Source organism: Camelina sativa, chromosome 19, assembly GCF_030686135.1.
Source record: "Camelina sativa cultivar CO46 ecotype springtype chromosome 19, ASM3068613v1".
In the NCBI taxonomy this organism is placed as follows: Eukaryota; Viridiplantae; Streptophyta; class Magnoliopsida; order Brassicales; family Brassicaceae; genus Camelina; species Camelina sativa.
Window position 1 is genome coordinate 4170830 of NC_141898.1, and position 22706 is coordinate 4193535.

Consider the following 22706-nt stretch of genomic DNA (forward strand, 5'->3'; position numbering starts at 1 on the left):
TTATTCTTTTTGGGAAGATATATGAATTTTGGATTTTTATGCATATGCTTTTAATTTTTGCTTTTTTACGCATATGATTATGAGTTTATAACAAAGCACAAAAAATGTGAATTAGTAGTTTTATAAGACAAATCTCTGAAGTTAGAAATTTGGATGAAATTTTATTAAAACATTTTCAACACAAATTTTTCTACTTCACTTATTTGCAATTCTAAAGCAGAATTGTAATGCAATAGTAAAATGTTTTGTGATTTAACAAAACAACAAAAAGTCGCTTTGGCCGAGTGGTTAAGGCGTGTGCCTGCTAAGTACATGGGATTTTCCCGCGAGAGTTCGAATCTCTCAGGCGACGAATTTATTTTTTGGATTAATTTAAAGACGTTATTAGATTAGGTTAATTATATCACATAGCCGGATCTCACTTGTTTTCGAAAATCTTTGAAAAAAAACTAGGGTTTTTTGATGGAGCAACAAGAAGAGAAGAAGAAGAAGATAAAAGTCTGCAAAAGAAGAAGAAGAAGAAGAAAACAATCAAAATCAGGTTCGTCCCTTCCGCTAGATCTAACCTCAGAGATACTCTTAAGGCTGCCTGAGAAATCTGTTGTGAGGTTTCGTTGCGTGTCCAAGCCTTGGTCATCAATCACCACCGATCCATATTTCATCAGCTTGTTCAAAACTCGGTCCCCACGGCTTCTACTCTGCTTCAAAGCTAATGACAAGTTGTTCGTTTCCTCCATTCGGCAGCATCATCAGACGTTTGATACTTGGAACAAGTCTTACTCTTCTTCTCAGCCTATTGATCGTTATCATATGGATTTGAAATTCCCAATAAATTTCAATTACTTCCTCCCTACGGAATCTGTCCAGGGTTTGATCTGCTTTCAAGAATCAGCAACGCCCATTGTTTGGAACCCTAGTACGAGACGGTTTTTAACTTTACCCAAATTAAATACGGGCTGGAAGGATATAACAATCTTTCTAGGATACGATCCAGTGGAAGGTAAACACAAAGTAATGTGCATCCCTTTTTCAAAGAGTTGTGATGACTGTCGGGTGTTTACACTGGGATCAGCTCAAAAATCATGGAGAGCGGTCAAAACTAACTATTCCCATCGTTCTAACTATTATACTTCTGGCCGATGCATCAAGGGTGTTGTATATTATCTAGCCTTTGTTTATCATATGGATGTTTGGGTTCTAATGACCTTTGATGTTAAATCTGAAAAATTCGATAGGATACAGTTACCATCATCTGATGTTCACAAGGAACTTATCCCTTATGAAGGGAGGATAGGTTGTGTTGATAGAAAACGAAACATGAAGAAGGGTATCAGATTGTGGATTTTGGAAGACGCAGAGAAACACAAGTGGTCGAGTAAAGACTTCCTTGCACCTCTTAGTCACTTTGATAAGAGTTTGGGCTGCTGTTTCCTACTAAAAGGTTTCACTAGTGCTGGTGAGTTCATTTATGTAGAACAACTGTTTCGTAAACCGTCTTATATTTTATTTTGTTATCCGGTGAGAAACAGCTTTAGAAGATTCGAGCTTAAAGGAATCACTGACGACCAGTCTGTCCTCAGTAACGTCCATGGCTATACGCTCCATGTTTTCCCCAATCACGTTGAGAGTCAACTCTCTTTCTAACAAGTTTCTCTGTTTTGTTTTCCTTACGAATGATACTTAATTTATGCAAGTTTATGATTTTGTTCTCTCTTTCTTTTCTTATAATTTATGGTTCCTTATTTTGACTCTATCCTTAGCCTTCTTCACAAACAATATCCAAAACACTTGTATCAAATAAATAAACATTAACATTTGTCACAAAGTAAAAAGTTAACTAAAACACAAGAGAAAAGCGACAAAATCACACACTGAATACTACTTGATCTTCTTACTCTTATTACTAACTTCAGTCTAGAGTAGTAAAAATGTTAATGGAAAGCCCTTTTTATACACCCACCACCAAATAGTCTTTGCAAGGAAAAACATCACAAGCTGAATCTTTTGTACACAAACGTACGTGTCCTACGTTATGAGTAAATTATAAAGCAAAACCTGCATAGTTTTCAGAAACCAAAGATGATGATGCTGATGTTAGATCTGCACATTCAAAAAGCACTACCTGATACTGAGGCAAATGAGCATTGTTCTTACCTGTTACCTAACTACTCGCTCCCGATGTTATCGTAACTGAAGCCTTCAGATATGGTATCCAATCTCTTGTTGTCTCCTGTAAAAACACACAGTTACCATTATCACTTCTTTTCTTTTTTGCCTCAGTACTTCTACTTTTTCTAAAACAGCGAGTAGTGTTTTGTGTTTTGATATTCTCTCACCTTGATATTCTCCCCTTTCACGGGAGTCCAGAAAGTTTTCAGCATTCGGTACAAGGAAGGGTGATCTATCGTAGCTCTCCAAAATATCTGAAATCAACATGAAAACTTATGGTTACAAAAAGAACAAATCATAGTAGCTGTTCGCTGGCTCTTGTACTATAGAAAACCACAAATAACTACTTGCTTCTATATGCATGCTAATGTAAGAACAAAGAGAAAGAAAGGGGTATATGAGATGGATAAAGACCTGAGCTCTGGGAAAAATCAGCTGTCAAATCAGAGAGGCTGAAGTTCCGAGGGATTTGGCCTAAGAACCCAAAAGTAGAAGCTTCTGCATCAAGAAGCGGATCACTAAGGGGTTGGTTGTTTGACTCGTTACTGAAATTAGGAAGCGACGCATCTCCAACTGTCGGATGTCCTTCGAGGGCATTCCGTTCACCACCATACATGTATGAAGCAGGGTTTGTAAAGGCAGTCTCAGACTTGATCATTCCGCCATTCATTCCTTGCATCATAGGCATGTTTGTGGTCTGCGATGAGAGCATATTTGGAGAAGCATCGACTCGCCTAGCATGGGTTGATATGTTTATAGAAGAGGGCACATTTGTATTGAGTGTTGAAGAGCCATTGAGGTACGCATTAGACAGACTAGAAGCCATAGGATGATGTGCATTATCAGACTTCAAAGATTGATCAGTGTGCTCAGAGGGATAGCGTAATTGTTTCTGATTCACTGTTAAGAAAATTACATAGGTTAGCTATTTGATACTCATAACCTCCCTCCAATTTCAAGCACAGTATAACAAAATAAGTAATCACAGTGAAGAGAGAGAGAAAATACTATTCATCAGTTGTTAGCTGTGACTTGAAAGAATGACTAATCTAAAATGTCATGGAAGGAAGAGTGAGGTAAGACGTGTTACTGACAGACATATCTTCATTCATTCTAAGAGACGTAATTACCTACTACTGAGTTTAAATTTCATCTTAGAAGCAAGTTCATGAAGAATTTGAAGATGTACTTCTACAAAGAAATCACCTAGAGTGGAACTAAGGCAGCAAGTGGAAGCAAGAAAACAAGACAAGGCATATGAGGACTGTTTTCTACAACAATTGACCAACAATTCATAGCATAATTATACAAGTGATAAAGAGGCCCCTAAAATGCAATAATTAAAATCCATCTCACTCCAAACGAATCTTACTTGATTGAAGATGAGAACCATTTGTATTTTGGACGGAAGCAACCCCAGTTGGATGAATCTGACGCATGTGGTGAACCTGCTGCTCAAGCAACTTATTGAATTCCATTATCTGGTGCTTAACCATTAGCCTAAGATAGTAAGCCTTGAAAAATTCCCGATTCTCTTCTTCAAGCTTCTGCCAAACTGTAAACCAAAAAGGAAACCATCCTAGCATAAATTTTTTGGTCAACCCTGCAGTAGGGGGACAATCTCCATTTTATCATCCATACTCATGCTTTTGTTATGTAATATTGTTTTCGGCCCTTTTTCTGCTTCTTAGGAATTCTCATATCTAAGCAGTTAGTAACTCGGTTCTGACCAATACTAGGTGACCCTTGAACCAAAAAAATACATAAAATTTCAGTTTTAAGCAACAACAAAATCATTCACACATGATTTTCGCTAAGGATGTCCTAAACTGGCAAGCAAACATATTAACACCTTTTAAATTCAAAGTAGAACCATCAATGAACAAGGATTACACAATCACATGCTAATTTATGTGAAAAAACAGATTACTTGAATTGGCTACCTAGTTCTGTGAATCCAGGCTCGATTTTAGCCTGCTCCAGTAAAGTATCCACAACTTCTTTCTGATTCATGTAAAGTTGGAGGCATCGTTCTATGAGGTTTTGAACCTGAAACGGCATAACAACAGGCCAAAAGTAAGTTTTCTAGAGCTTAAAGGTTTGACATGCCAGTTGGAAGAGGAAGAATTAAATTTCATTATTAGCAGATTCACACAATGAAAGCAAAGGCATTCACTAATAGCTTTCAAGCTCTTCATAGCATATTCAACAATATATGCAATTTATAACATAAACCATCTGGATATGCAATCTATATGAAGGTTCTTAAGGAAGAAATGGATCTAACTACAGGTTTGACCTATTAACTAAAGGACAAAAAATTGAGATTGCGGTTCACAACTACAAATAACTTAACAAGATCCTTCATCTTTAATATTTACCAGTTGAATATCTTGACGTGAAACCCTTCTCACTGTTCCACTTGACATCTCAGAGACTTTTTTGTAAACCAACCAGACCGACCTTATTCCTGTCAGGAAGAAGCAGTCTCTATAAGTAATATGTAATGAAGAGGGATACAAAACCATAAAAACCATCAGAATAAACAAAAAAAAGAATCGCAAATTTACCCACAGAGGCATGAAGATAAAAATCAAATCTTTATCGATCGAAAACCAAAACCGAAAAACAGAGAAGCAGAAATACGAAATAAATCAGCCAACACAAATAAGAAGCTAAAAACAAATTGAGAAAACCCCAAAAGTAAAGCCTAACACTTGGATTCGATTTCTAACCGGATCAAATCATATATCAAAAAAAGAAAAAGAAACATCAAAACGATCAAAAGAACAAAAATTTGGATACGCAAAAACAAATAATTGAAGACCAGAAGATAGAGAGAGAGAGAGAGAGAGCACCTTTTTAATCAGAGAAGAAGATTCGGGAGAAAAGAGAGAGATGAACGTAATAACCCTCTCTCACTTTGTTGGTCGATCGTGGTGGATCATTTCTTTACTCCTTTTTTTTTTTTTTTCCATTTTTCTTTGATTTACTTCTTTATTTTTAATTTATGTATATTCTTTTAGTAGTATAATAATTTACCATTTTTGTTTCGAAGCTCAGGAAGCTGACACGTGTATAATACTTAACAATGGTGGATCCCAAACAATAGAGTTATCTGATCTTCTTGTTGCCCCCTCTCTCTCTCTCTCAATCTTTTTTTTTTTCTTTTCTTTTCAGTCAATGATAAAATTGTTAACAGTTTTGGTGGGGTTATTAGTTTAATATTAGAATAGAGTTTTAAAAAATTTAAATGTTATGTAGAATTTGTTGTTATTAGATCAAAATTTTGTTAAAATCTGCTTAAGTTTATTATTATTATTAGTTTATGATTTCTAAAAAATCAATTAAAATCTTAACAAATTTTTGGGTTATTGAATTGAGACTTTTATAAAATCATTAATTTTTTTGTTTTATTCAATTAAAACAAAACAAAAGAATCTAGGAAAGTCACAGAAAATTATCACAAAAATACAACAATGTTTTAAAAAAATTCACTCATTTACTTTTGATGATTTTGTTAAAATTTCAATTTTTATTATAAATTAGAATCCTATAACACCCTTTAAACTTTAAACTGATGGTTCTTTTATTTTCGTCTTTGAGACATCTAAGCAAGAAGAAACTTAAAATTAAAAAAAAAAAAAAAAAATAGAGATTCAATACACAAATCTACAAGAATGAACATTCATTTAGCAAACCATAATCCATTGTTCTAACCAATGGTTAATAACCATAAAGAAGCTTTTGAATTGGGATTTATTCACGCTTCTTTAACCCGAACCTTCCACTTGGGATCCTACTGAGGAAACCAGAATCTAGCTTCTTGTAATGACTATGAAACTTCATGATCAGTGAATCCATAAAACCATCGACTTCGTCTTCGTACCTCTCATACAGAACCGGCATTGTGTGTGCCCCAACAAACCCTTTTCACCACAGACCAAAAAAAAAAAAAAAAAAAAGGTCTTGTAAACTCAACTTCCAATCTTGAAATAGGAGGCACTAGTACGAAGAACTAACTACTCACCGATATACAAAACTGTTAGGAAATTGCAGCAGCTCCCGACCATTGCCGCTACCCATAGTCCGATTACAGCCTGCAAAATAAAGATTGATTAAAGTTGTATGACCATTATCTTAGAACAGATTAGCCAAATGTGCTAATACATTATGCAGATTAACATTATGCATCTCCAAGAAGATAAAGTAAGATGGAATGATTCTCTTTTTTTTTGTTATGAAAACAAGAAAACGCGGAAAATGAAGTGGAAGCAAAAACTACAGTACGCACCATGAGGAACTGTTTCAAATTCCCTTTACAAGCCAAGTCTTGAAGAAACAACAAACCACGGTTCACTTCTGTTCCAATGGCCACACCAACTTCAGCAAAGAAATCCTTTGGAAGAACAAGGCGAGGCACTCTAGACTGTGAGCTGTTTTTGAGACCATGAAAGGACATTATTATGTAAGATTGCAATCACCAAGGAACCAAGAATATAGTGACAACAAGACTTCAAGAAAGAACCCAAAATTACCGGTTTAGGAACCCTGAGGCATTACACCAAACGAATTGAGCAATCATACCAAGCAAGAGGGCATAGCAAACGAGAGATAGAAAATGGAAATTGATCCATTCGAAAAGCACCCAAATTGCAGTAGCTCCCATCAGAAAACTTGCAGAGATCTTCTTGTTCCTCCATAACAACACATCAGCAGCTGAAAAAATCATCTCTCTCTCTCAAGACTCAAAACACAAAGAAAAACAAATATCACAATTTTGTAAATATGGAATGCTTACATTTGCCACCGCCTAAGACGCGATGGATTGGCTCCTGGCGCCCAAACAAACGGTTGAAATGAGAACTGACGGAATCTTCTTGTTCGAAGAAAGAAGTATGTTTGTTCTTCTGAACTCTCTCCGTGAAGTTATCAACCAAATCGTCAATAACGTCCTCTACAATGTTCTTCTCAGGCATGATTCTGAAACACAAATCGAAAAAGTCTGAGCTTATAAAAAATTCTCAATTTGTTCGAAACTCAAGCAGACCCAAAGTTGACTTCATATAACAATAGTAATTAAAAAAAAAAATCGAATCTTTTGATCATTTCTTCACACCCTAAACCCAAAACCCCTTCAAAGTAATCAAATTTGGTTGGTGATAATTACAATGATATAAATAAAAAAAACTTAGATCTTAACCAGAATTGAAGTATAAAGATGAAGATGAGTAAAAAGAGTAAACCTGGAGGAATTGGAGAAGAAGAAAAGCTTGTTTGATGTTCTATATGAATCTCACACAAAAAAAAGTTGCCTTTTTTTTCTATTAAGATTCTCAAAGATGAATAACAAAGAGAAAGATGAAAGGGTGGAAGTGAAAAGCAAGCGATGGGATTGGTTGTGTGGAATTATTATTGAGAAATTGAATAGTTTCGTAACGTCGTGGGCAAAGTTTGGAGTCTAGTGTAGTAGATAGGACTTGTGGTCTTCCCACGTGCAGCTCATGGCAAAAATTAGGGACTCTCTCAACACACAAGCAATCATTTTTTCAATTTTATCACCGGGAAAATAAGAAGAAACAACGATGACAAAAATATTACTACCTTCTTATCTTTCTTGTAATCCTTAGTTTTAACTTCTTCCCATCCATTGGGATAATTTGATTTTGAATAAGTTTTAAGGGATTTCTCGAGCTTATGGTTTTTGTGTATACATACAGTATGAGCCTTTTGTTGATGGCCGAGTTTACTCAAGGGATTCAGTGTTTTACGAGATGTATAAACCACTGTAAAGTCAAAGTTTTTAATGCAGCATAAATGGTATGAGATGTTTTTTTAAGGAAAATTTACAAGAAATTAATACTACTACACGTCAAAAGATAAAATGCAATGCAAAAACCAATACATCTCAAAGATTTTACAAAAACGAGTACTAGATTTTTACTTTTGGAGCTGTAATTTTATTGATGGCGGCCAATGCCATGCATGATTTTCAGCAATGCGAATTCGAAGTTGGCAAAGTACCTATTGGATGCAACTTTCTCTAGTCTCTAGAAACATATAATTCCAAGAGAAAGAAACGGTTCACCAAGTGCTTCGTGAAGTGCTAAATTTTGACTATTGAATGCAAATCCTAACAATTGTTTTTGTCTTCATCCTATTATAGGCCAGAGGCTGAACAAATTCCTATTTGCCAGCCTGCATATGATTTTAATCTTTAATATAATGACTCTTAAAGCTCCCTTTGCACTTTTGCACTTTACCAGACTTTTCTCTTTGTTGTTGTTTGTATCTAGCTGAAGCAAATAAGCTGTGTTATATGTCCAGATTCTCCAGATTCATCCTTGTCGCAGCGCTTTTGATGAGTTCCTTCCGGACGTCGACCTAAAACAGGCACAGAACACAACATTGCAGCACGAGTTTTGCCATTTTCATTGTCTTTTAGTACGAGTCTGAGACTAGTAATTCATTGGCTTACCCGAGCACCCATAAGTGATGAGAAGACCATATTCGTTTCTGCTGCGTCCTCAATAACTAGTTGCTTCAATATCCTTGTATCTGGATTCATTGTTGTTTCCCATAACTGCGCAGGCATCATCTCACCCAAACCTGCAGATGCAGAAAGAAAGGACCATTACAGAACAATACTGTTGCGTCTACTAGAATCCAATTAATGTGACTAACCTAGATTTCATTATGCACACACTCAAGAGTATCATAATAGCTAACCCATAACAATTACTATAAATTCAACTTCTCACAGTTATTTATCCTTTCCAAATAACACATTCATGATGTGAGAACTCATAAGACCACAAAACTAGGTTTCTCTCTGTCATTACCTTTGAACCTCTGAATGTTGTAGGATGCGTTTCCAGGGAACGATGCGGTGATTTTTTTAAGAGCTGCATCATCGTAGCAATAGTGCGCCTGTTTCCCCCTCTCAACCTGATCGTTTTCAAAGAGAGACTAGCTTTTAGCAAAACTTTACATAAATCTGAAGCACAAAACTGCAAAAGATAATAAATGATAAGAGCTTACCTTGAAAAGAGGTGGAACACCAACATATATGCAACCCGCGTCAAACAAGGCTCTCTGTAGAAATTACATTTCATTAATTTCACATAAGTCAATCAGCAATCTAAGGCTACTTTAACTAATGTCTTATTCAATGAAATCAATACCTGATATCTGAAGAAAAAGGTCAACAGAAGAGTCCGGATATGTGCACCATCAACATCTGCATCTGTTAGTATGATAATTTTATGGTAACGTAGATTCTCCTTGTTAAAATCTTCTCCCTGAATTACGTTTTACGTCAAACTTAGTTTTCCGAACATTCCAACAAAAAAGATATGAAAAAGGATATATTACCTTGACTCCAAGACCAAGGCCAAGAATCAGATTTTGAATTTCTTCGTTCTTATACATGGCTGCTTCATCCTTTCTCTCAATATTCAAAATTTTACCTCTCAAAGGAAGAATCGCCTGCACAGATCGAAATACAGTGTTACATACTAACAAAATAGAAGCAGAACCCACTATTTCCACACTCCTATATACTTTAGCTTTCATCAAAAATATAATGGCACAACTCATATGATGCTATGTCGACCTATGAGTGATTCTCTAAATTTGCAAGCGACACACTATCCCAAATCAGCCTTATTCATCTATAGTTTGGATTGCATCCTTACTTTCATATTCTGTTGATACTACTCAGAGACCCAATTATTTCTTTTTGATGGTAAAAAGAAGACTCTTAGACTCTTACTGTTGCGCACTAAAAAGAAGCCTACCAGAATTTTATTAGCAATAAACTTTTCATGTTTTTACCACTCAAAGCTACACCGGCTCAACTTAAACATGGAGAGAATATTCACTATCTCAAGCATCAAGTAGGGCAGAATGAATATTATTTGCTTGGATATCAGCTATAGCTACAGAACAAAAGATTTCTTTCTACCCATCCTCGATTCTTGTTTAGTGATACACTCAAGTAGAACGATTTATCTTACCTGGAAACGCCTGTCACGACCCTGTTTCGCGCTGCCACCAGCAGAATCTCCTTCAACAATGAAAATCTCTGGTAGCATAGGAAATAAATGTCAATAAACTGACTAAATTTCAAAGCTTACAAGTGTTAAAAGCTATTAAACAGTATATATATAACGACAGCCTCTTGTGTCCTTTCCCATCTTTTCACTTTGGGTCTAAGAAGATCAATTTTTTCACACTTCATACGCTGTATTGTCATATACTTGATACTTTAAATTCATCAGACTGAACTCATGTTCTGATTTCCTAAGAAAAGGTACTTTCATACTAAGGCATACCAGATTCTGCAGGATCTGTAGATGAGCAATCTGCAAGTTTCCCAGGAAGTGAAGATGACTTCAGAACGCTTTTTGATCTCACCAATTCCCTAGCCCTCTTAGCAGCCAGAGCAGCCTAATAAGAAAAAGAGTCAACAAGGAAAACTAATGGTCATTTGGTTGAAATTTGTAACTAGACACACTGGATTCACATTCTCAATCAGAGAATACAATAATCACAGATATCAAAAAAAAAAGGATCCTCAAAGGATAAAACACATATTTGAGTGTTTGAGTAGCATGTGTGTACGTGAAGGTGTGGAAGTATGAGCCGGTATATCATTGACGCACCTTGTAAGCATTCAAGGATTTGGAAATAATGCTTTCAAGTACATCTGGATGCAATTCCAAGTACTCCGTGAGGTACTCCTGGACTGATTGGTCAACAATTTTTCTCACCTCTGGATTTCCTAGTCTTGTCTTTGGGACACAAAAATTTAATATGAGCAACAGAATCCAAGAAAAGTTAGAGCCTGCTGACCAGAGATTGTTGCCAAAAAAGAGCGTGAGCATATCGTTATACTCTTAAGTACCTTTGTTTGACCTTCAAACTCAGGATTAGGAACCTTGACTGAGACAATGCAGGTCAATCCCTCCCTAACATGTTCCCCACTTAAGCTAATATCCTTTTCCTGAATACACAACCAACAACAATAACTTACATAATGAGTTAGGAACCTTGTCAGAACTGGTCAAGATAAATGATTAAATGTAAGCAAAAGCAACCTCTATAACTGGCATATATCACAGTTCAGTCATGTTAAGTACATTTTTCATGGACCATGAAGCGTTAAAGCATGTCCAATAAGTGCATATGTACAAGTATTCAAATTTAGTCTCAGTCTATGGAGAAGAATAAATAATTTTATCATTGACTTACATCACTCAGAAGACTCTTTCAACCATAATAATGACCAACTAACAGCAATTAGCATTTGCAGTTTTCATGAAAAAGGAGGGAAAGTGAAGGAGAAAAAGGCTCTAAACCTCTAAGAGTGGAAATATAAAAAGTTGGAAAAACGCAATTGGTAAACGGTATCACACCTTGATAACCTTTAACTTTTTTGCAAGGGAATTTAGAGTTCTTGTTAATGAAGCCTTCACACCTTCTATATGTGTCCCACCATCAACGGTCCGAATACTATTCGCGTATCCCAGCATCGTATCGGAATAGGCATCTGAGCACCTGGTACAATAACGAGATTATATATTTAGATCATCTAAATTCTGGATAGCTACCATGATAAAGGCATTCTCGTCCAGAAGAACGGCAGTATATACAATCATCAACTCTGCATACAGTACAACAACATTTTTCCATCCAATTTAGATAGAGTAAACCATTCAGCCTAAATGTTCAATTTTGTGATTTTACCGTAAATGCAACCAATTAATAATCTGTTCATCATATAAGCAGATATTAGAAGACGTATCTAGAAGGAAAAGTAAATTACCACTGAAGTGCAACGTCAACGATGGCGCCATTTATCTCTTTCCGGAAACCCAGCACATCATGAAGCGGTTTCTGAACAAAAGAGCTGTAAATTAATATGTTTAGGAGGACAAGTAACAAGGATGACCTAATACCAGAGATCTAAATGCATAAGAGCTAACTTAATAGGGACTAAGTCGACACAGGTCTCATACTGATGCTAAATTGAGCCCTAAAGAATAAAGAACAGGGCACCATATCTTACCACCAAGTAAGTTGAGAGAGAAAAGTATTGGTACCATCCTCATTGCATTTTGTTTCACAAAGCCCATTTCAATTTAAATTGCCACATTTTAAGTCTAGCTTCACCAATTGGCAAATATTTGAGACTTTATACAACTATAACAAGGGATCCACAGTACACGTCTCACCTTATCAGTATTTAACCAGCTAACATATTCAGTTAACCCTCCAGCATAGAAGTATTCACTATACAAGTCCCTTTCTGGATCATCATCCTCTTTTTTTAGAGAAATTGTAACCTGCATTCAATATGGACTTTTAGATTGTGACAAAGGAACAGTACAACATTAGCTTCTGCTAAATAAGAACTGATAAACGAGCAGGTTAAGATGCTTCACGAACATGGCTGCCTATACCTTTGGATTTAGAAACGCAAGCTCCCTAATTCGACCAGCAATAGTGTTATGGTCGAATTGGATTGCAGTTGTGAATACTGAAAATCAGTTTGTTGCAGAAAAGAAAAGTTAGTCATCAAATCCTATCTTTGGGAGGGTACAATAGATAAGTACGGAATACAGGCAAAACCTTCTTTGTCAGGCCAAAACCGGATGCATGTCCCTTGAGTCTCCCTTGACTCTGGTGGGAGGACATGACATGTAAGTGTTGTTATGGGCTTCCCACGAGAATACTTCTGCTGAAACTCCATCCCATCTCTGCGAACAATAACCTCCAATGCCTGTGAATAGTGGGAGCTCCTTAATTAGTGGTATGCATATTATCCAAATATAAAAGTGTCTTATGGTGGAAGTATCTGAAATTGATAGCCCCAACACTCAGTAAGCAACCATTCCAAGATCTTTCTCATATAATATTAGGTTTGGACATTAGATTACCTTTCACACACAATAAAGGATTTGCAATAACCTAGCAAATAAGATCTAACGCGCAGGATCCAATTATCATACAACTATTTACAAACCAGTAAAAAAAAGGGCACAGAGCCACTGAGACAGAGAGGAATTTCAATTTAGCAGAATGGAAAACAAATCGATGTACTAACGGTTAGAACTCACCTCTGACAAAGCATTCACAACCGATAAACCTACACCATGTAATCCACCAGACACGCTGTACCCGCTGCTCTTGCCACCAAACTTACCCCCTGCATGTAAGACCTGCACAAATAAAAAGCACTACTGATTAACTGCTTGACCATAAATAAGGATAATAAAACAAAAATACGAGTGCTTCTGCATTAAGAAAAACATAGACAGCTCCATACACTATAGACACCCGGGTTTCCAACAGTTAAAAACTACAATCATCTGCCTGTAAAGAGCTAATAATTCATTAAAAGAAAACTAGCAGATCATACATAACAATAAATGGACTAAATTGCTTAGGAATGGGTAAGTTAAAGGATAAATTTCCATCTCTTGTGAATATCTTTGTTATGTACTTAAACTAACAACCATAGAATAAACTTCAAAGCATTGATATATGGTCATTAAAATACGAGGCCTTCTTGGTAGGGTTAAACATATTTATCATTTACCAGGTCTTTATTATACTAGATTGGAAAATAAGTTAGCACGAAGTATAAATTACCAAAGAGTATATGTTTATGCTGTTCCCAGTTAACCGTTAAATCTCAGAGTGATCTAAATTCATTTATAAGTATGAGCGAGAGAGAAAAAAAATTTCTGCAAAGCAGCAGTACCGTAAGGACAGTCTCCAAAGCAGATTTTCTCGTTGCAGGATGCAAATCTGTAGGTATCTGCAAAAAAGCGTTTATAAAACAGATTTGACTTCAGGGATGAAAGAAAACTATATGAGAAATAAACAACCGTAAATGAATAAAATAGGGCATGAACGTATACTGTTTATTGGGTGCCACTTAACCTTTCTCTGGCATCCCAGCATAAAAAAAAACTATATCCATGTTTCCAGTTACAAATATATGCGAGGATGAGTAAGTGGAACAAATTACATACCCCACGTCCATTGTCTGAAATGCTAACTGAATCATCTGAATGTAAAACGACATCGATCTTTGAAGCAAAACCAGCTTGGGCCTCGTCAATTGCGTTGTCAAGGATCTCATAAACCTAAGAAACAACATGTATGGAGAAGGATATAACCAGTTGATATGAGCCTGTCAAGACCAAGAAAGTTCAAAGAAAAAAGCATATACCAGATGGTGCAAACCACGAGATCCGGTGCTACCAATATACATTCCAGGTCTTTTTCTGACAGGGTCTAAGCCTTCCAACACCTAACGTACCATAGAGAGTTTGAGATACAATAAAAAAAGTGAAACTAAAAGATTCATAGTACGAATAAACACAGCAGTTCATCTGAAAATGAAAACAATCTTTAGAGGAATTACTTGGATGTGCTCGGAACTATAATCCTTAGAGGTAGAGCTCTCTTGGGGAGACTCCATGGTCGATGACATAAAACTCTTAGGTGAGACTGCATTTCTTTGTACAAGTCTTTGACTAAAAACATTGACTAACTGAAACTTTATCCTGAAACCAAATGAGGATTTATATAAATACCGAGTAAAATAGTAGTTATACAATCTTCACCTAATCAACTAGAATCGAGAAAGTCTACATACACAAGAATACGACTTTCTGAGAAACCATAGCTAAATGTAACACTCAGTGAACTAAAGTCCTGAAAGTGACCAAATACGCAAAACTTTTTGGAAGGAGCTAAAGAAAGCAATTGACTTTCACTTTTTAAGAGTATAACATAAATTCCCAGTTTCAGGAATCGCGTAAAGGCGTGATTTTTAGCATCTGAAGCAAGTTTTGCGGTGGTACTTATCTTCATTAAACCGCCAATTTTACCCGGAAATCAAAAACGGAAAAGGTGAAAAAGAGGACAGGGAGCTTAAACCTGGGTGTTGAAGAAGAAGTGAGAGATGAGGAGTGACGGTGAAGTGAAGGATATAGAGAGTAAGAGAAGAGACGGGGACGAGAAGCCATGAGACGAAAATAACGGTGAAGATAAGAGTGTGGTCTCTGAACAAGAGCCATGGAAGAGTTGATGGTGACAGACAGAGAGATGTTTTCTTCTGCTTCAAACCAGTTTTACGGGTCTTCATCTCGGTCCGGGTTACACTCGACCCGGACCCGGCCCAAAGCTTGAATTTTTTTCTTTTTTGTTTTGTTTTTTGTGGTTGAGTCAAAGAGTCAAATTAAATGTACTTTTGGTTTTGGTTATGATTTGCAGAAAAATATATTTATATGAATTTTGTATGTATTTTGATATTTTGGTAAAGATCGAAATCATACTGAGACTTTGATCCTTTTGGGTACTTTTCAAGTGAGTGAGAAAGAGTGTTGTTGCAACTTGCAACGCAACAACAATGGCATATCATCATAACCAGACCAAAAAAACATAAGTAATCTAACAAAGTGTGATACAGTTACCTATGTATATAATATATATGTCTATAGGTTAGATACAAAAATGAGTAAGAGAACATCTCAGTCTCTCAGCTTCATCTAAACCTGCGTTTAGTCTCTCCATAAGCAACAACACCGAGAACGGTTATACTGTACCCGCCAATTCCCATCACTGTGACCGGGTTTCGGAAAAGCAGGATCGATATCACAACTGCAACCGCTCCTTTAGCATTTCCAAGGACCTGAAACATTAACATACACATGATATATCCAATTAGAGACGCCTCTAATTTTATAAATGTTCAAATCTATTCAGTTTTTTACCTGGAGGGTAAGCGCGCTTGTGTGCTTGGTTACCAGAAAGTTTAACAAGTTGGCGGAATAAGCCATTACAGAGTTAACAAGGAGAAGTAACCACATGTACTTATGTTGTTTTCCGAGCGATAGTGTCACACTCATCACATCCGGTTCCATAACAATTGTGACGGGCAGAAGAGCGATGACAGCTATTGGGGACATGTAAAGCATCAAATTCATCGAATTCAACTTTTCTCTGCAAGAAAACTTAAAGATATGTTAAACTCTACGACGATCATTACTCATTAAGTAGGCTATAAAGCTTCCTACTTTGCTTATTTCAACTGATTGCAGAATCTAACATATGTATAAAGCTTTTCTGATTCATTGAGTAAATACATTGTAAAAGCAGAGCAATGATCTTATTAACAGACTTACCCCTCTGAAGAAAGTAAGATGCCTTGAAGAACAGATTTAAAAGCTCTTGCAGCAGTAGCACTAATACACATAATGAATCCAAACCAGTGAAAACCCGGTTCACCCTGTGACCAGAAAGGCAGACTCAGATCAAGATCATTCAGCACATTGCACAAAAATCTCAGAATCAATGAACCAAACATTCGATAACAAAGGCATTGCAAGATATCAAATAATTCACAGAACAATGTCAATTGTAAAATTGGCAATAGTTACAAGAAGAAAGTCTAAAGCTTTAGATAAACACAGGACTCCAAACCATTAAAGGATGAAGCTTTATATAACACAGGACTCAACATTGTGCTTGCACGTGACAATTGAATTGTATAACTCAATGTAATCACATTCTTGTAAACAATCATGAAACAAAGCAATTCTAATTTGGGTTTCCAGACACATACGTGGAACACAAACAATCATCTATCTACAATGCTCTAAGCTAAGAAACAAATCAGAAATCACAATCGCTAGATAAAGAACACATTTTTCTCAAAATCTGTAGAATCAATGACAACATAACCAAAATCAACATTCCAAAAACGTTTTCATTACGAGAATTATAGAATTAAACGTACCCCACTAGCGATAACGACACCGGTAACAACGGGGACGAGAGCACCATAGGTGACCCAAGCTTCTCTCTTAAAGGTCATAATATAAGCAAAGAGCGCAGTAAAAAACGGCGTCGTAGCACCAACGGCTTGATTAAACGAGACAGGGAGGTAACGAAGGGAGATATTACCACCGACGACGGAGGCACAGAAGACAATGCTGAGAGTCGCGACCTTGAGAAACTGAGAACGAGATTTGAGGTATTGAAGAGGGACGAGCTTGAGGAAGACGATGGAGACGTAGCTGAGGATAGCGCAAGCGGACATGTGACACATTGTGAGAAAAATAGGGAATTTGAAACCGTAATTGGAGAGGAGGAACTTGTTGAGGAGAAGAACACCGATGTTGGATGTGTACCATAGGATGATTAATGATGATATGAAGAGGGTTTGTTTCTTCTGAGAAGATGAAGAATCTGATTTCTGATCTGGGTTCTTCTTGTTCATCTTTTTGTCGTCGATGGGATCGAGAGAGCTTTTGGTGGGAGAAGAAAGAAAAAAAAAAAAAAAAGAGAGAAATCAGCTCCTTTAGCTCGAGAGCATGGGATACGACGGGACGACAATGAAGAAAAGCTCAGATGGAAAGAAAAAAAATTAGTGTATGTAATTGTTGTTTGCTTTGTTTGGTAAACGTAGTTAATGCGATTGACCAATAAAAAAGAAGTGATTTAATGCATTGTTATTAAATTGGAAACTATATTTGGGAAATAAACTTTGAATTGGCTAATTTATTTATTGGACTTTTGAAATTATTATTTCTTGTATAATTATTGGTACTAAATTGTTTAATTTTTTTGTTGTAACAAAATTTAACGGTCGAGAACCTAGAGGGGGTATTATTGGATTAAACATTTGAATTCCAATGTTATTGGATTAAACATTTTATCAAGTTTTTTAAATTCATATGTTATTGGATTAAGTACTTTTAAGTAGCCTTTTAAATTCATTTGAATTCCAATGTTATTCAAATTGTTAACTTTTCATTGTTATTAAATTCTGGTGTTATTGGATGTTATGTATTTTTTAATAGCAACTTGATTTAACTAGAATGTTAAAGAATTGTTAGTGCAAATTGTGAAGAAAAAAGTCTGACCTTGTAAGGTGGGATTTGGAAACTAATGTACTTTTTATTCTATTTTCAGATTAGGTAAGAAAAGAAAAAAGGTTAGGTAAAGAATTCGGTTTTTTACCAAATTAAAGTTTGTCCAAAATGTATAATTATTCTTTTTCAAGACTTACATGTGTGTAATTACATCTTTTTATATATTTTTTTTTACTTTATTGCCATTGATTTATGAAGGAGGTTGCTATCTCTCCGGTGGAGAATACGGAGAACCAAATGAGCCTCACATAATGTAACTGATTTATAATATTAACAGCGAGCAAATATCTTAAAAATTGTTTATGAAATTGTAAATCTAATTTAAATTTGGTTGATACATGTTTGATTTATCAAGTAGCAAAAATGTACACTACAAAATAACTTATGAGATCATTTATGACCCATCAATGTTATATAGAGTCGTTCACTTTTTCCAACCTCATTTGCTAGAATAGAAGAAAACCCTAGATCCCAATTTCCTCACCCTCGATTGGCTTTGTGATGTTTTCCTTCCTTGTATCTGTCGGCAAATTTTATATAAAGACGTATCAAGGCGAGTTCTTAAGAGTTTCCAATATGGTTATATATATCTCATTTAATTTGTGATATCTCTCCGTGATTCGACTTGTCTTGCAGAAATTGGTGCCGACTTTGAAAGGGATGAGATCAGTAATGCCATTAATAATGCCAAATACATTCCGGGCCTGGAACTACAATGGACATCCGAGTGTTTTCAACAATATAACTACTCTTAGCTTGCTCTAACAAATCTACTTCTTTCAATCACAAGGTTCGTGTAATGGATACATAATTAACTTTCCTTCTTGTTTATATATACACAAATCAAGATTTTTTTTTGCTTGCTTATTGTGCAGGTTGGGATCTTGTATAAGCTCAAGTATGGTGAATTAGGTGCAAGGGTTATGTGCAAATCCAGCCCTACAACTCAGTTCACTGGTACTTTGAGACTCCTAGGAGACATCTATGGTTTCATTTTCACTTCCATAGGTGTTGTTGACATTAACCGACACAAGCTTGATAAGTGGGATATTGGTGTCAATGTTATTGCACGTAACATGTCAGCTCATATAAAACTGTAAGTCTACTACTATCTAAATTAGTTTAAGGTTGAATAATAACGATCGATCACGATGTATATATATTGTAGTTTTATTTCTTTTGTAGAGACGCATATAAATTAGTGATTTCAACTCGCCATGTGATTCACCCTAGAGTTGTGACGGTCTCCGAGGCCAATATACCGCTCGATCTGTCACACAAGTCCACTGCGTATGCGGCGTTGGGATTCGAATGGGAGCTTCACCCTAAAACAACTCTGCTAGTGATGTTCCCCCAGCTACGTCCTCCAACTGTTGCACTCCAATACCAAATTTCAAGGCCTCAGTGTCTTATTAGGATTTATAGTGACGTCTTCTACAACAGAAGAAGCAAAAGATTTGGTGTTTCATTTGCATTTCATCCCTCTTCTTTCTTCTAGTTAAGTGCATGATCTATAGTATGTTTTTGTTGTTGTTGATTTGTTTCTTCCTGTTTGTATGTTTCTTCTTCTTTATCACTTTACGTTTCAATGTGTTATGTGGTTTCTCTAGAGACACATGAAAATGAAAATGAAAATGAAGTTTCTCTAGAGACATAAAAATGTGTTGTGTTACAAGATTATGTAAGTTACTGCTGAGTATTTGACCTGAGCTAGTCGTCCTTTTAGTTTTAGACTTTTAGGTCCACTTTATGATTCGTCGTCCTATATATGTGACTGCACTCTCTCTTGAACTATTTAATTGCATGATCAATATACAAAAGCTAAAAACAATATAAGAAAATCCCGATTTCTAAATGGGCAGATGAAAATGTAAACAATAAGCCCAATAAAAGAGAACCAAACTCACAAAAAAAAAAAAATGAAACTTGTTTAAGTTTCAGGCTTTCAACATAATTTAGTTATGCAAGGGCGATCAGATCGAAGGAAGGAGGAAGAAGATCATTAGGTTTTTTTTTTCTCTTTAATCTCTAAAACGTGTGTCTGGATTTTTTTTTTCTTTTTTTTTTTTTATGAATTAAGAATTTAAAACAAATCAGGACTCCTGATATGAAATTAGAAAACAAATCTCCTTTGTATAATTTGTTCGTTTTCTCAGATTAGTAATTAAAGTAACGTGTTTATTCTGATTATTGTGATGAGGCATATATGGAGCACAATTTTGAATGCGATAGATGCTTATCTGACGCTTCTCCACTAGTTTATACCCTCACCTGCGGCCACCAATTCTGCGGTACTTACTACTTAGATAGAAATTCAAAGTTTAAAAAAAAAAAAATACTGGTTGGTGATGATTCTGGACTAGCCTTATGCTCTTCTCTATGTTATGTTGTTTTAATAAAACTATACTCAGGGTTGGAATGTAATTTCTCCTTTTCTGATTGATTTGATAAGCAGTGAAATGTGTCTTGTACCTTTGGTCATGCCAGAACGTTGGAAAACCCAGCGTATGTCCACTTGATGGATTAGATATGCTTCGGTTATGTACATATACCATTCATCACAGTCCCGAAGAGACTGGTCCCATCATCACAGTTTATAACCGTTTATTCGATCCTAGTCTTGCCCTGGTAAAGTTTTTCTCTCTATATAGATGAATTACAACTACATGCCAAACCTGGATTCCGGGTTCAGTTCCATCTAATGAGATGATTACAACTTTTTTTTTTTTTTTTGGACAAATGTGATGATTACAACTAACATTGTGTTTTTCTTCTGTAACGGGGGAAAAAACATTATGCATTGTAGGCTAAGGCCCGTAGAAGATTTGGTAATTTTCTCAGACTAATATTTGAATTGTGTGTGTGTGTGTCTTTCTTGTTGTTGAATTCTAACTCTCTAGCGTCAATCACATGTTTGTAGGGATATTTATCGGACGATTGTACGCGATAAATTTGGGACTTTTCATGGCTGGAATAGCTGGTCACGTTTCTAGGCTTGTGATGATGGACGATAAAGTCTAGTCTTTCCTCTCTTTCGCTCTATGAATAAGCAAGCCATGTCTAGCTCACTCTATTTTAGACTCTTTTTGTTGGTTTATGTATGCGTTCTATCTTCACAAATTTAGAAGATATAACTCTTTTTATTAACTAGTACGTAGTAATAATATACATACGTTCTCTTTCTTTACATGATACATAAAAAATGTGTGATAGTTTGATAAATTACGCGTGAGCATGAACGTTTTGTAAATGAAAGTAGCTGAGTCTGATGGAGCCGTATCTTTCTCAGTCGTCAGCCGCTGCAATCATTTCATCAAAAAATTAATACAGTATATGTATATGTACCTTGTGTATACTGTCAACAGTATATGGAGCCGTATATATCAAGAAGACTAGAATTATTTATCTTGCCAAATATATCTTGTTAACCCGAGTTTTTTTTTTTTGGGCTTTTGATTTGGTTTACATGATAAAAAAATACATCGTCTAATACTGTATAGATAAATCATAAATAGATAGTAGATATATTTCCTAACATTGCTTTCCTCAAATTAATACAACTGACCGATTCTTCTATTTCTTATATACTACCAAAATTATAATGCATATATTTGAATTAAAAATATATACATATAAAAAAAATTCCGATCGAACACAAATAGCTTTAGTACAATTTACAATTTAACGCATTTAAAAGAGGGAGTCTGTAAATTGATTTCATAAAAAAAAAAAAGGGAGTCTTTAAAATAAAAAGAATTAAAAAAAAAATTAAATCATAAGATAACTAAAAGTGTCAAAGTCAAAGTGAACGGAAACGGAGCTTAGGAAGGCTAAAGATTTCTTGTTGCTTCCTTTCGTTTTCACCAAAACAGAGAGAGAGAGCTTTGAGGAGAAGGAAGATGGCTGACGAACATGTGTGCGGATTATGTAAAGCGGAGACTGTTCTTGAGGTGACAACGCATTGCCATCACCGTTTCTGTGGTAAGTAATTAAGTTGTATCGTTAACGAGTTCTGCGTTTTTAGTCTATTAGAGTATGACCGGTTATTAAACATTGGTTTAACTGGATTATCTTTGGTTATCTAGCTGAGCTGATTAGTGTAACTATAAAGACTAATTAGTTTGTTAATTCAGGTTAAGCTTTTGTAACAAACTTTTATCTTTTGATTAATAAGAAGAATCACGTTTCTCTCTTCTTCTTCGAGCTTCGTCTCTCCTCCGTCGTATCTCATCTTTCTCCGGTTAATCGGAGTTTATTATAGTCTTCTCTTTCTGGGTTCTAAGGACTAGTTAATTACTATATGATCTTGATCTTGAGTCTTCTCTTTGGGTTCGTTCTTTTTTGGAAGTTTCGGGATTCTCTGTAGATGTATTATACTTTCTTTGCAGTTGCTTTCGTGGGTCTGAAGTTTCTCATGAATGGTCACTGATCAGGATCTAGTTGATAGAGTTTCTCGATTCTCGATAGATTCACTTTTACCAAGAAGGTTAATGTCTGGGTTATATGTAGTTCGTGATTTCATGGTTTTGAAGTTTCTTCAGAAACTTGTTTTAAAAGCACGATTAGGGTTGAAGAATCTTT

At 35.7% G+C, this 22706-nt stretch overlaps 7 protein-coding genes and 1 non-coding gene across 13 annotated transcripts; 4 read left to right on the plus strand and 4 right to left on the minus strand.

Annotated features, from left to right (window-relative positions):
• Nucleotides 1-270: 270 nt before the first annotated feature.
• TRNAS-GCU (transfer RNA serine (anticodon GCU)) lies at nt 271-352 on the plus strand. Its single transcript has one exon. It is a non-coding gene; the product is annotated as a tRNA-Ser (tRNA).
• A 110-nt stretch (nt 353-462) lies between these two features.
• LOC104764730 (putative F-box protein At3g10240) lies at nt 463-1710 on the plus strand. Its single transcript, XM_010488322.3, has one exon. The coding sequence runs from the start codon at nt 463-465 to the stop codon at nt 1642-1644; it is 1182 nt and encodes a 393-aa protein (XP_010486624.1). The 3' UTR covers nt 1645-1710.
• A 66-nt stretch (nt 1711-1776) lies between these two features.
• LOC104764731 (histidine-tRNA ligase) lies at nt 1777-5179 on the minus strand. Of its 6 annotated transcripts, none has more exons than XM_010488323.3 (8): nt 5028-5179; nt 4551-4639; nt 4113-4218; nt 3542-3724; nt 2584-3069; nt 2337-2423; nt 2155-2230; nt 1777-2055 (listed from the first exon to the last, which is right to left on the minus strand). In XM_010488323.3, exons 2-7 carry the CDS (start codon nt 4596-4598, stop codon nt 2166-2168), a joined length of 975 nt encoding a protein of 324 aa, XP_010486625.1. In that variant the 5' UTR covers nt 4599-4639; nt 5028-5179; the 3' UTR covers nt 1777-2055; nt 2155-2165. The 6 variants fall into 6 exon arrangements, with proteins under 6 accessions (XP_010486625.1, XP_087358119.1, XP_019096165.1 ...); XM_087501993.1 differs by having other exon boundaries at nt 4551-4659; nt 5028-5174; XM_019240620.2 differs by having other exon boundaries at nt 3542-3914; nt 5028-5107.
• A 505-nt stretch (nt 5180-5684) lies between these two features.
• Nucleotides 5685-7774, minus strand: LOC104764732 (Reticulon family protein). The gene is made up of 6 exons (XM_010488325.3): nt 7416-7774; nt 6971-7152; nt 6708-6888; nt 6464-6605; nt 6200-6269; nt 5685-6098 (listed from the first exon to the last, which is right to left on the minus strand). Exons 2-6 carry the CDS (start codon nt 7146-7148, stop codon nt 5929-5931), a joined length of 741 nt encoding a protein of 246 aa, XP_010486627.1. The 5' UTR covers nt 7149-7152; nt 7416-7774; the 3' UTR covers nt 5685-5928.
• A 332-nt stretch (nt 7775-8106) lies between these two features.
• Nucleotides 8107-15337, minus strand: GYRB1 (DNA gyrase subunit B). The gene is made up of 21 exons (XM_010488326.2): nt 15127-15337; nt 14609-14750; nt 14414-14494; nt 14214-14327; nt 13940-13996; nt 13293-13394; nt 12805-12955; nt 12636-12712; nt 12408-12518; nt 11999-12069; nt 11589-11730; nt 11078-11176; nt 10836-10964; nt 10506-10620; nt 10188-10255; nt 9544-9657; nt 9354-9470; nt 9211-9264; nt 9012-9117; nt 8648-8778; nt 8107-8553 (listed from the first exon to the last, which is right to left on the minus strand). Exons 1-21 carry the CDS (start codon nt 15264-15266, stop codon nt 8485-8487), a joined length of 2190 nt encoding a protein of 729 aa, XP_010486628.1. The 5' UTR covers nt 15267-15337; the 3' UTR covers nt 8107-8484.
• A 219-nt stretch (nt 15338-15556) lies between these two features.
• On the minus strand, nt 15557-17653 carry LOC104764734 (putative sugar phosphate/phosphate translocator At3g10290). Its single transcript, XM_010488327.3, has 4 exons — nt 16988-17653; nt 16374-16477; nt 15963-16191; nt 15557-15880 (listed from the first exon to the last, which is right to left on the minus strand). The coding sequence occupies exons 1-4, from the start codon at nt 17468-17470 to the stop codon at nt 15734-15736; spliced, it is 963 nt and encodes a 320-aa protein (XP_010486629.1). The 5' UTR covers nt 17471-17653; the 3' UTR covers nt 15557-15733.
• Nucleotides 17654-18626: 973 nt separating this feature from the next.
• LOC147920140 (uncharacterized) lies at nt 18627-19719 on the plus strand. Its single transcript, XM_087503136.1, has 4 exons — nt 18627-18678; nt 18762-18877; nt 19001-19221; nt 19311-19719. The coding sequence occupies exons 1-4, from the start codon at nt 18627-18629 to the stop codon at nt 19621-19623; spliced, it is 702 nt and encodes a 233-aa protein (XP_087359262.1). The 3' UTR covers nt 19624-19719.
• A 367-nt stretch (nt 19720-20086) lies between these two features.
• LOC147920141 (RING/U-box superfamily protein) lies at nt 20087-21313 on the plus strand. The gene is made up of 5 exons (XM_087501996.1): nt 20087-20131; nt 20326-20416; nt 20581-20753; nt 20932-20953; nt 21046-21313. Exons 2-5 carry the CDS (start codon nt 20332-20334, stop codon nt 21144-21146), a joined length of 381 nt encoding a protein of 126 aa, XP_087358122.1. The 5' UTR covers nt 20087-20131; nt 20326-20331; the 3' UTR covers nt 21147-21313.
• The last annotated feature ends 1393 nt before the right edge of the window (nt 21314-22706 follow it).